This window comes from Ammodytes marinus (genome assembly GCF_949987685.1).
Source record: "Ammodytes marinus genome assembly, chromosome: 8".
Taxonomy (NCBI): Eukaryota; Metazoa; Chordata; class Actinopteri; order Uranoscopiformes; family Ammodytidae; genus Ammodytes; species Ammodytes marinus.
Genome location: NC_137212.1, coordinates 20,205,126 through 20,218,127, shown reverse-complemented (window position 1 = coordinate 20,218,127; position 13,002 = coordinate 20,205,126). Strand labels below are relative to the sequence as shown.

Below are 13,002 nucleotides of genomic sequence, written 5' to 3'. Positions count from 1 at the left end.
AACATACCCAATACAGCGCAGAACCATGAGTAAAAAAAACAAAAGAAAAACAGCACAATTTCTGTGTAGAATAAATATCATTAAAGCTTAAAAATGATATTCCCCTAAAGTGTTTCTGGCAGGGCAGGCAAAGGCTGAATGCCTTAGTGGGGTGTTAATGTGAAGCCATAAGCATCAGGGTCCCAGATTAGCTGTATCATTTGTCCTACTGTGGAAAGAGTGTGCGGTGGAGGAAAATCCTTAGCTGATAGAAAAACAGTCTGCGTTCAGAACTCTACTTCGGTAAAAGTTTTGAATGATTTACTATTACGTGTACCAAAAAGCGTTGGAGGTTGGCCAATACAGTAATGCAAGGGAAACATTTTCTGGAAATATAAATATTATAAAAGTACTGTTAAAACAAATCTCTTTCAATTACAAGTTTGCCGAAAGTGGTGAATTTGAACCTTTACTGATTCAGAACTGTTCTGACCCTGTGCCACTGCAGCTATATTTCTACCTGCTCTTTATCACTGATATTTTGTTCTCTTTAGCTTTTTCAGTACCTGTTCATAAAGCTTGAATCCACTTCTCTGGCCTGAGGTAGGTAGTGAAGGAAAATAGTTTTTTCCGCCATGTGAAAGGTAAACAGACACCCTTTGTAACAAACAGACTGCTGACATACAACTTGAGTGTAACCGGTTGAGAAATTCAAGATTTTAGAATTGTTTCTAAAGAACAAATTTAGTTCCATACCGTTAATCATTTTTGAAAATAATATTAATTGAGTTTAAGAGTTGTAAAGATCGTAAAGAACTCCAAAATGAATTTGTCTTTTTTGGGTTCATAAAAGTGAATTGACGTGGCTCCATAAAAGCACACTATTTTACATCAAACTACTTTTGAACTTATATAAAAACAGGCTTCAATAACTGAACAATTCCAGAGAATGTATACAGCATTTTTGAAAAACAATGATAAAAAAAAAAGATTTCTATTATTGCTTTTTTTTTGGCTAGTTTGCTTAAAGCTGGTAAGCGCATACTTTTCAGGTATAAATTATCTTACACTATCAAGTAACCATGAAAAATATAAAATATATTGACAAGATGTGTTTCAATTTGAATAGTTGGTGAGTAAGAAAAAAAAAGTTCCCTTACGTGTAAAAATGAACACCTAAACTGTCCAATAAGGACTTAGTTTTAGAAAATCAACTGTTTACTCCCTTGCTGTGTTGGCGTGCGGATGGTGATAAAGTGAGGTATTGGTAGGCTTACTGAGACATGACGAGTGGCAGCGATGGCTGACTCAACCTTTCCTTCCCTTTGCACAAGTCCCAGAAACAGGCAAAGCTCTGTCTGAGCTCGCAGCTCCAATCCAAGTCTGCTACGACCCGAGCTGCGACTCGGCCCTAATGGAACTGATCATTTAATGATCTGTGGCGTGTCACTGCCAGTGTGGAGAACGTGAGAATGCCGCACTGCTCACTGACTGACAGCACTTATTAAAATCTAAACACTGTCAAGATGTGGAAATACTACAGTAATAGGCATTGAGACTTGGATGGCAGTGCACTTTTTTAATGTTGGTGTAAAAGTTAAAGAGGCACACATTATGAGCACACACCAACACATCTACTGAGTGACATTCATCGCTAATTATTTGACAGCTAATATTTTAATTTAGCAAATTATCTAACGCAATTTGTATCTGACTCGTGCAGGCATTTGTAGTCGACAAGGTTATGGAGCCAACCTTTCTGCAACACAGGGGGACCACCCAGGCTATTTCAACTGTTGGCCAGAGACAGGTTAAACATTAATCTTCTCTGGGGAAACATTGGGAGGTGAGACGGAGCAGAGACTTGGTTTTCTGACCGTGTCCAGGTGAGTGCGCTGATGCTTGGCGCGGTCGCTGGAGTTGCTGAAAGCTTTCTGGCAGCCGGGGTGCTGGCACAGGTAAGGCTTCTCTCCTGTGTGGCTCCTCAGGTGGATCTTCAGGTTCTCCAGACGCGAAAACGCTTTGTTGCAGCTCTCGAACTGCGGGAAGGGGAAGACAGCACACACGCACGCACACACACACACACACACACACACACACACACACACACACACACACACACACACACACACACACACACACACACACACACACACACACACACACACACACACACACACACACACACACACACACACACACACACACACACACACACACACACACACACACACACACACACACACACACACACACAAACATGAATGACATGGAATTGCATACACACACAGAAACAGGCACAAAGACAACCACAGACGGGCACAAACAAACACCCACCATGCATGCACACACATACATATACATGGAGGAAAACACATCCACACAGACAAAAAAAATTAAAATAAATCAGTGTAAATCAGGCAAAATTATGGTACAATGTGGGCTATGCTCTATACGTGTGTGACTCAGTTAGAAGCTGTCCCACTCTTTCCCTCTGTCCCTTAATCACTCACACAGCTGGAGCAGTTCCCTATACACCACGGATTCAACGGCTATGGAAAAGTGAGAGACACTTAAGAACACGGATGGTATAATCGTGAGCATGCTTTCCACGGATCTTGAATGGCCATTCCAAGGACCTTTGTTGAAAAACTACATCAACCTGAAAGACAGCGGCATGCGTGACGGTACACCTGCACCAATGTTTGCCGCTGCGGTCTAATTTGCCGGGGAAACTGGAGTGTGCCGTGTAGCGGCGGTTAATGGGCTGTAATGCATAGCACGAGATAAGTGTGTGTGTGTGTGTGTGTGTGTGTGTGGTGTAAAGTGTATTGGACTGACAAGTGACAGTGACTGTACGCAAGCTCATATAGGACCCAGCCTGGCCCATTTGATCCAAACCACTCAGCCAATGAACACCACAGATTTGTTAACATGTGAATGATTCATGAGGCTTCTCGCATGTCCACTCCTGCTCTTGAGCAGAAAACAGGGCTGATGGGTTGATGAGACCCCCCATAAGGGCTGCAGTGTAAAGAGTCATATAGTGTATGTGTGTACAGTAAGGAGTATGGGAAGCATCGCCCACAGTTACTTATATCCATGGTCAATCTCATTTAGGTATTCAGCAGCATCTTGTCATCGATATGCTCAGACTTAGCTGTCAAAGGGTACAATAGGAACAGGTGAAGAGCTAATGTAGGCATCCTTCTTCCTGCCCTTCACCCTGAAAGCAAGTCCAATGCTTGTATGACTGGATGAAAAAAACTACAACTTTCGAACTAACTTTCACAAACAACATATACTGTACACATACATTTTGTTGCTCGGTAAATTTACTGTGACGTGATGAATGAATGGTAAGGCGACATGCTGAGGAGGAAAAGACTAAGCACTACTGAATGTTTCAAACCTTAATATGAGGTTTGAAACCAGAATGTCAATCTAAATGTTGAACTTAATTGCCAGACCACATCTTCACTCTTAAATCTTACATAAAAAAAACGGTTTCTTGCAAAGGGATAAGCTGACCTCAGTGCAATTACAACATCATTAACAAACGGTCTCTACTGTCCATTGTACCCTGACCTTTAGTGAAGCCTGCTGACAACAGGTCAGGTTACCGTTAAGGAGAGAGTGACACCATTCCTCTAATGGGCTTACTGCTTCATCTAGGCTCAATACTCATCCCTGGTCTCCTTCATTCACTCACACAGCACAGGCAGGGCCTTTTATTCACAGAGGCTCCATTTAATATAGGGGAAACCTAAGCCAGTCATGGTAGAGCCGTGTTGGGTGACCTGGCTGATCTGTGGGCGTATGCACCTGTGTGGCAAACAACCCAAAAGCATCAGAATCAGTAAAAACATCACTATTTAACCATTAGGAACTTTTCCTAAATACAGTCAAACACTATGAACATTATTATTTAAACAAATGGTCACAGACTTCCTAGATAAGACTAAGAATCTGAGTGACTTTTTGATGCTGATATACAGTAGTGGTGGTACAGTCTATGAGTGGTGTATTCAATGTTTTGAATTGTGTATTGCGAGATATGGCTAAAGCTGAGACATAATCAGGAGAAATGCATTACAGCATGACAGCAAGACAAAATCCCAATGAGGCAGAGGCCAGGAATGTAGGATGAATAAAAAACCCTGGGTTATCAACACACACACTCTTTCTGTCCAGGCTTCAGCGTATATTGTACAACCATGGAAAACGTTTTAAAGAGTTCACATCGAGTGTTGTGCAGCGGAAACATATTATTCTCAGGTCATGCCAATCAAATGTTTCAGATGGAAACGAGAGACGCGGCGAGGGTGGGAAAGTTTAATAAAAATCTCGGTGCAGAGGAACATCCACTCTGCCGTACCAGTCGTGAAAGACACGGTCCATGCTGACTGCTGAAATACGGCGCCGAGCATTTGAGTTTGGAAAACAAACACGGCTATTATTGACGTGCCAAATGTGTGTATTTATGTATAAGGGAATAATCACTCTTTCATTGCTTTCTTTTCCGAAATACAAATTTGAGGCTAAATTATAGTCAGGGGTCTGTGTGGGGGGAACCGTGTTAATCGAGTAGGAGAGCGTATTATTACTATGGAACCTGGACTTGCTGGAAGACGGCTGAGAATGAGGTTTTCCTGCCTGCTGGGAAACCAATAGCTTTGCCACCTCAAGGCATGAACATTACCCAGAACTCTGCATGGACAATTTTATGCTACAGTAAGACGTTCTCATGTGGCCAATCTGCTGGTTAAAATTAGTTCTTTTAGTGAGTTCATGGATTGTAACAAAAAACCTACTTAGGTTTGTATATTTGGGGCCTGCGGTGAATAAGCCAGTACAATCCAGCACTCCTGATACTCTAGGTAGGACGTGGAAGAGTTTTAAAGCCCCTGTAAACCCATATCCACAAATTCCTTTTCACTATGTAATTTGGGGAGTAAGTTGCATGATAGTAAGCGTCTGAAAAGAGTTAGGCATGTTTAGTAATCCATATTAAAGATAATTTTGTTCAAGTGGATAAACTTTAAAGGAATTCGGATTAGATGAGGCAGGCTATCATCTGGTTCTTATGACACAGTATTTTGAACCAATCACACAAGTTATCTACCCGAAACATTCTATCAAAACAATAAGTGTTGCCATGGAGACCAAGAGCTCAATAAGACCAAGCAGAGGCGACACAGTCTTGTTGATCGGTCTAGCCAGTAAAAAATAAAAATAAATTTAAACTAAGTTTTCTAATATTTATGAACATTCATGTTCGATCAGATCGTTGTAGTGCTTATTGAGACACCCACTTTTGATATCATAAATAGATTTTTTTACAATTTTTGAAGGTTTAACAATATTGATAGGGGCAGTCTTATTTTTGTACAACAAAAGTGACCAATGGCAATTATAAATACATCCCAGGTTACGGGATTGATCCCACTAGATTTACCAAAATCAAACACATGTGCATGTTAAAAAAGCATACATGTCAGAAGGTTCTCCATATCGTTTATGATGAGTTGCCTGAAATAGAGACAGTTTAGAAAGTAATGAACACACAGCTTAAAGTGGTGTAAACAGAACGTTGTGGTGGCTGAGGCATCAGACACACGATTGATTTAACTTTTGATATTATCTATGAAAACAGTTTAGACAGCACTAATCACATTAATTGCTTTAAACATGTTTAGTTTTCCTCCGTCTAAAGTAAACCAGCAGATCACCGCACAAGGGTAGCGGCACTGGCAGCGTGGATAGATTTGAGCCCCTTTGACACCATCTCACTCTTAAGTGTGTGTATGTGGGGCAGGGGGGTTAGTAGCTCAGTAAACATTCGGGATGACAGCGGGGTCTTGACATGGCTGAACGGGGCGAGAGCAGGTTGAAAGGGTGGACGGGCAGCTGATCACAACAGACAGATTATGGGCCCAGCATGCAGGCCAGTGGAGGTTGCGGCGAGCCTGAGGCCTTCATGGGAAATGACTCCTGACTGGCAGGGAGAAGGCAAAACAGTGTCGGAGGGCTAAAAGGCAGCAGTGTCCGGGCCCTCCTCACATGCGCTGGCTCATTAGCAACTTGCAGTAGCCGCCGTATGATGGAAACAAACCAGCCGTTATGGAGTGGTATTGGGAGGATATATGGCTGCTGCAATGTCGGACAGAAATACAATTAAAAGCTTTTAAAAAATGGCAAAAGAACAGAAATGCAGCGGTAAGGTAGATGTTCTTCTCTTTGGAAAACATCTGACTATGGTCCACACAGCCAAGGTCGTCACCTTTATTTTTTTTAGGTATTTTTATTGCCGCAAGAATAAGTTTTTTTCTCACACAAAGGTTAAACTCCCAGGAAAACTGGTCTAAAATAATAAAAATCAATTTATGATATTAAAGTTGAGTGTCTTAATAGGATTTTACAAAAATCTGAAATAAATGTTCATAAATATTATAAAACTAAAAAAAACAATTGACAGGACTGTGTGGGCTCAGTCATATCAAACGGCATCCATAGCAACAGTCATTGTTTTTATAGAACGTTCAGGCAGAGAACTGCCATGATTGCTTCAAAATATTTATTGTGCCTTAAGAAACCAGAGGCTCCAGCATCGCCCGCCTCATCTAAACCGAATTTATGTAAAGTTTATGAAACTTAAATGACAATATCTTTAATTTGGATTGATAAATATGCCTAACTCTTTTCAGATGCTCACTGTCATGCAACTAAATTACATAGTTAGAGGGATTTTGTAGAGTTGGGTTTACAGGGGCTCTAAGCTTTGCTGGGGTTGCTACAGACATGAGGGAATCACCTTCGCACTAATAAAACTCTCTGGCCCCAAGCAGTAATTGTTGATCAGGCCACTGACTAACGATGGGGAGATGGCGTTCAACGGTTGGGCTGCTCACTAGCATGAAATTCACTATTACTCATGTTCAGAGGGCCCCCCCATAAAAGCAAAGGGCACTCAGAGCACTGACAGACTCCACCGGTTCTCCACTGTGATTAGTTTTACCCTAATACATGCAGGCTCCTTCACAGCCAAGCCTGACAGACATGATGAAGGGCAACAAGCTTTGTTGGCATAGAAAAATACTGCCAAATAAAACATGTTAGAAAGTGCCAATGCTCAAAAAGCAGCCTGTTTAACTTTATAAGTATGAAAGAAGCGGTTTGAGCGACTGAGTTGGTTTATCACAAGGTGTCTTTCTCTGCCCCTGACCAACGAGGAAAACCACCAACACTTCAGGATCTGTTTCAGAGGGGAGGCTGTGGAGCAGAGTGGCCCGGCTGCGGATGGGAGGAACATGTGCATTTAATCTGCCGGCTTCCAAATGCCCTGTGGCAACCACAGCAAAGAGCAGAAAAACGTAAATGGATGAAATTATATCCATATGATTCAACGAGACAGCTAAGGAGAGGCAGGTTTCTCATGCACTTCGTCAGGGAACAAAATTAAACACAGCTTGCCTAAAACATTCGCATTACATAGTTTACATATATCATTTCCACTGCAAAGCGGGACCTCTTTAGCAGCTACCATCTTTTTTGCGAATAGGGCTTTAATTAGAATCAAAGATAGCGGAGGACTTCTTTTCTTCTCTCTTTCTGGAAGTTAATGAATTATCACATACACTTGCTTTCCTTTTCATTGAAGCGACTTTTGTAATTTTTTGGGAAGTTGTGATTTATAAGTGGTGAGATATCAGTGCAGACGACAAATTACTAAAAGCGATGGAGTGTTGTCCAGATGCGAATGAACAAGCAGGCACAGCCGATAAATTGGTGGGAGGAAATGGTCATGTAAATGACTAACGAAATTGTTCTTAACAGCCATTTTGCACCCATGCCTGAATAGTTTGGGGGCCAGATTAAAAACTCTTGTGGATGGCAAGACAGGAAGCGTTCCTATGATGACTAAATGAGGCCACGCTCACATAATGAGCCGGCCCAGCTTTTTTTTTTGTTCCTCTCACAGACTTGTTAGCTGGGAGATTGAGGAGGAAGTGTAGTGATGGATCTGAAGCCCTTGTTACTGTGGTGGTGGAGGCCTGGCACAGTGTGTGTGAGAGCCCCGGCTGCACGAAAACACAGTGAGGCTGCCTTCATGGAAGCACTTAACCTGCTGTGATTCAGAGGCCTTCATTCAAAGGTCTAGCAGCTCTGCAGCCCTGCATCAGATTAGAGAGCTAAGATGTGATTTCCTCTTAAACCGGGCGGCCTGGAGTTTACTAGTTCACCAGGTTGAGGGTAAAAGGAAAACAGGGTCACGTTCTCAAACAGATAACAGGGAAAAGGATATGTGTATATGTCTTCTGTGTGTGTGTTATCATGCAGCATTGGATAAAGAACCAAACCAATTTCCATCTTAAATTCCTCTGTTGCCCCAACATATTACATTTTTGCTTCTGGGCAAAGGCTTAGAGTGTCAAGAAACACATTTCACACTGACATACATTTACTCAACTGTATAACAATGGTCAGCTGTACCGCTCCCCTTAAAAGACTTTACTTCAGTTCTAAATAACACCGGATCACATTTCTGATCCGAACCATATCAACGCTTCACAGAGAACCCGAGGAGGTAACAAACCGGAGATACAACAGCAGATTGCACAATATTTAAACATGGAATCTGTCACATTGCTGGATTCATATGTCTGTTAAAGGGAGAGTTTTTTGGCATTTGAAAATACTGCAGGTCTTCTTAAATCAATGTTCTAAAATGGCTCTATCAAATATGACAGGACAGAAGTCAAGGGGAGAACTATTGTGTTTGCAGAATATGTGGCCTCTGGTTTTGCAGGAGTGCAAAGTTTTTTTTTTCTTTTTCAATAGCTGCCCTAAGATCCCCCGGAATATATGTACACATGTATCAATTCAATCATTTATTAGGTATGACATAACATCTTGATGCCTAGCTTATGCTGTTCTATAGCACGCAAGAACCAAGTAAGGTTATGACTGCTAGTACGTGCACACACACACACACACACACACACACACACACACACACACACACACACACACACACACACACACACACACACACACACACACACACACACACACACACACACACACACACACACACACACACACAACTTCTTACTCATTTCCCATGATTTAATTCTCCAAACATACAATTGGCTTGTTGTCAACATCACTATTTAATTCCCTTGAGCATAGGAATATTATTAAATTAAAAGTAAGATTATTAAGAGGGCAAAACAACACACACACTTACCATCTTTCTCTTAATTTTGACTTATGCTGTCATCATCCGTTTCGTGAATGTTAGGATATTCAATTCAGACTTGAGTCCTGTTGGAAGTCTTATTTGAATGGAGCTTTTTATGTTGCAAAAAGAAAGCAAGTACTTGAGGTACTTTTACAAATAAGATTGAAAGATAAGAAAGATGTATTGTGCCCGAGGGTTGAATATTGGCTGAATAAACATTGGAAACGAGAGGGATTTTGGGTGTTCACTTAAGTGAGGAGATACATGATCCTGGGTGCTCTCATTCAGTGAAAAGGCTTCTGAAAAAGCAGTCCCACTTTGTCTCGTGACAGTGTGTTTATATTCTCACCACCAATCCCAACCATTCATAATGGCTAATTAGATTGCAATACAAAGCTTCCAGTGCCACAGCCATTAGTAACCATCAAGGCATTAATTATAAACCTATTCACGAAATCCGAACCCCGCCATGAAATAGACAGACTGGGGGTTACGCAATGAAAATCCTAAACATGATCTGTGTTCCGAGCCGGCGCCTGGACTGATGTTACTGGCAGTCAATGCAGGATCCTGTTTGACGGGCCCATGAGCTTCGGCGTCCTTTGACACCAGGGCTTCAATCTGTCCAGCACCTTTCACTCACACCTGCCTCCATTCTCACCCTCTCTCTTCTCTCTTTTACCCCCTTCTGCCAATAAGCTCCTTTTGCTCCAGTTCAATGTGATGCTATATACCTCAACGTGCTCCATGCCTCCATTTCATATCGGGGGATGACAGGCACACAACAGCCAGTAATGACAATAGCGTTATGTAATTGATCCACTTTATTGCCCTTTTGTGAGACTTTTAGACAAATACTGTACAATGCGTACAATTGTACTGGTTCACCATTACTATCCATCAATTCCATCTTCCTCTGTCTTCACCCCTCAGTCTGTCTAGCAATGACATGCTGTCAACTCTTTGTCTGATTCTCCTTTCTCCTACATCGTCTAATTCTAATGCATTTTCCCTAATATTTTCCCTAGTTTCAAATTGGCCAAGAAAATGTTTTGCATCACTGGCTCAAAATGCAACATGCCTAGTGATTGCATTTCCTTTTGGTCCATTGAGGCTGCTGTTAATGGAGAAATTGGCATCTTTGGACATTGCCACAAGTCTGGAACGATGCCGTACGCCCCGACAACAACTCCTGAAATTAACCATTCATGCTTGAAAAAAGAAAGCACAATTCAGAGATGCAAAGTACATTGCTAGTAGCTGTTGTGTTTTCAACGTGCAAGTACAGATTCCTGAGAATATTTTAATGCTAATCTACATATTAAGGCCACATCACACTTTGCATTGTCACAGAAAAACTGAACTGAGCAGAACTGATCTTAAAAGCTGAAGCAAGCAGATTGATCATGGAACTGCTAAGTTGGTCTCTAAATGCCATTGACCGCGTGTCAAAACAAAAACAAAAAAACATCAACAAAATTGTGTTTTTTGTTTGTTTTATTATTTTTTTTTTTTTCTGTAACAGTAACAGTAACAGTGTATCTGTGTCTGTATCTGAATCCGAATCTGATGAAAATGGGGGCGGGACCTGATAAGCCTTTGGCTTCTTCCGTCACCCTTCGGACAACACAAAGTAAGAGAAAATCGTGTATTGTGTAGAATTGTCCGAAAGAATAATTAATAAATAAATAAATAAATAAATAAATAAACAAACAAACAAACATACCTAGGGTCCTATGATTTCCACGATAACGAAAACGCGGACGGAATCACGTTAACACGGAATGTCATGGAATTCACCATTATTTTGGTGAAATTTAGTTTCCAAGGCAAAGGGATACAACTCGGTTGAAATTAAGGCAGAGCTAGGGAGAAATTTTGGTTTGTCGACATCTAAAGACCAAAATACTGCCTTGAAAAGTAGAGCCTGGCTGCAGTAACACACGGCGCCATACTTGCCAACCTTGAGACCTCGACAATAGGGAGGATTCCAAAACTAAAGCGGGGGGTCTGGGGGTCCCCCCCCAGGAAATTTTCAGCTTTAAAGACATTGTTTCCCGCATTCTGGTGACTTTAAAATAATAAAACCAACAAAAAAATAAGTAAATTGAAACGTCAATTTTATGTTGAATACTTTCAGTTAATTTACATTTCATGTCATTACATTTACAAACGTCTCCGTGGTAACAGCAGGCTCGCTCAACCAATATCCGGGGCGGACAATTTGTAGTCCTTTTCGGAAAAACTGGTTGTTGTGATGATAACGAAAGTGGGGAGAAAGGGAGACATGAAATATTGTCAGTATGGGGGCGGGACCTGATAAGCCTTTGGTTTCTTCCGTCACCCTTCGGACAACACAAAGTAAGATGTATGAATATACGTAAGAGAAAAGTGTGTATTGTGTGGAATTGTCCAAAAGAATAATAATAAAAAAAAAAAAAAAAAGATAAAAAAATAAATAAATAAAAAAATAAAAAATCGGGAGAATTGCGGGAGCAACGGGTGAGGATAGTGAAAATCGGGAGTCTCCCGGGAAAATCGGGAGGGTTGGCAAGTATGCGCCAAACCCCTTTAACAAATCTGTCTATTCAATGTTTACTTACTAATTCATCCATAAACGTAACTCTGGCATGTACATAATTTAATTGGTTGTTAATAATACGGTCTGTTTATACATTCGGCATATGCTTAAAGCATCTAAAAGCACGTAATCATGTTAACCGTTTACTGTTTTGAAGTTATTAATGCCACTCGCTCCCGCAGATACACAGCACAGGGAAGTCTTATATTCAGCCATTGCTAAAGGGAGTGTTGTTGTATTATGGAACGGACGCTGCGGTACGAAATTCCAGTCTCAACAATGTTTCCCTACACGCAATTATAACTCTAGTGTCTACAGCCCGTTGTTTTCATGTAGTGTAACTTGTGTTTATGTGTTACATTATTCAGCTGTTGCCGTGAAGTCGGCTAACGCTGATGCTAATGTTAACTAGCTCTCCATCACACAACAGACTGTAGGTTGGTGTTGCAGCCCGCTGTTGGGTGAAGCGATGTCCCACATGTAAAAGCCATGGACCTATAAAGCCTGTCCAATATTCACTCTAGTCCAGCTTCTTGAAAAGTTTACTTTATTATTTATGCAAAAAAAATTATTTAATGTTTTACTTGAAGGACAAAATGAATGGCTTTATTTTCTGTTATAGGCTACCCAACAAATCTGTTTTTTTGTTTTACAGTCATGTAGCCTAGTTGTTTTTATTTGAAGCACTAAAAACAGTGCAATGTTGTGATGTATTTTAAATTTAGTCTTATATCTGATTAAATAGTTAGAATATTATTTGTTCACATTAATTAGACACTCGTTTCGATAATTAAATGTGTTAATTGTCAAAAAACGGAAGTCATGAGATTAAAACGGAAAAAACAGAATTTGTGAAGAAATAAAACGGAATTTGGAAAATAATAAAACGGATTTCATAGGGCCCTACATACCCAACACCGCAATTGTATTTTCAAACAAATGCAAACTGGACCACTCTTCTCCGTTGCGCTCACACTGTCACTGTAGGACACAACCTGATGAAATAAATACCGCAGTTGAAGTTACAATGTTTCTGTATCACGGAGACTTGTTAGGTAAAGCAATGAAAGCCTGTCTCCCTTCTTGGCAAACCGTTCATTGTCCACACAAGGCAAGAGTTGACACAGCTGTCTAAAGGCTCAAGTCTACTATAGCATACACTAGGCGACTCTATAACTCTGACGTAACAACAAATAAA

At 40.9% G+C, this 13,002-nt stretch overlaps 1 protein-coding gene across 2 annotated transcripts in view; it reads right to left on the bottom strand.

Moving 5' to 3' along the window:
• The window catches only part of glis1b (GLIS family zinc finger 1b), an 80,767-nt gene that overhangs the window by 23,062 nt on the left and 44,703 nt on the right, over positions 1-13,002 (bottom strand). For both annotated transcript variants that reach the window (XM_080032927.1, XM_080032928.1), the window contains exon 5: positions 1,857-2,018. In XM_080032927.1, the coding sequence (XP_079889053.1) occupies positions 1,857-2,018 (162 nt within the window). The remainder of the gene's footprint in view (positions 1-1,856; positions 2,019-13,002) is intronic.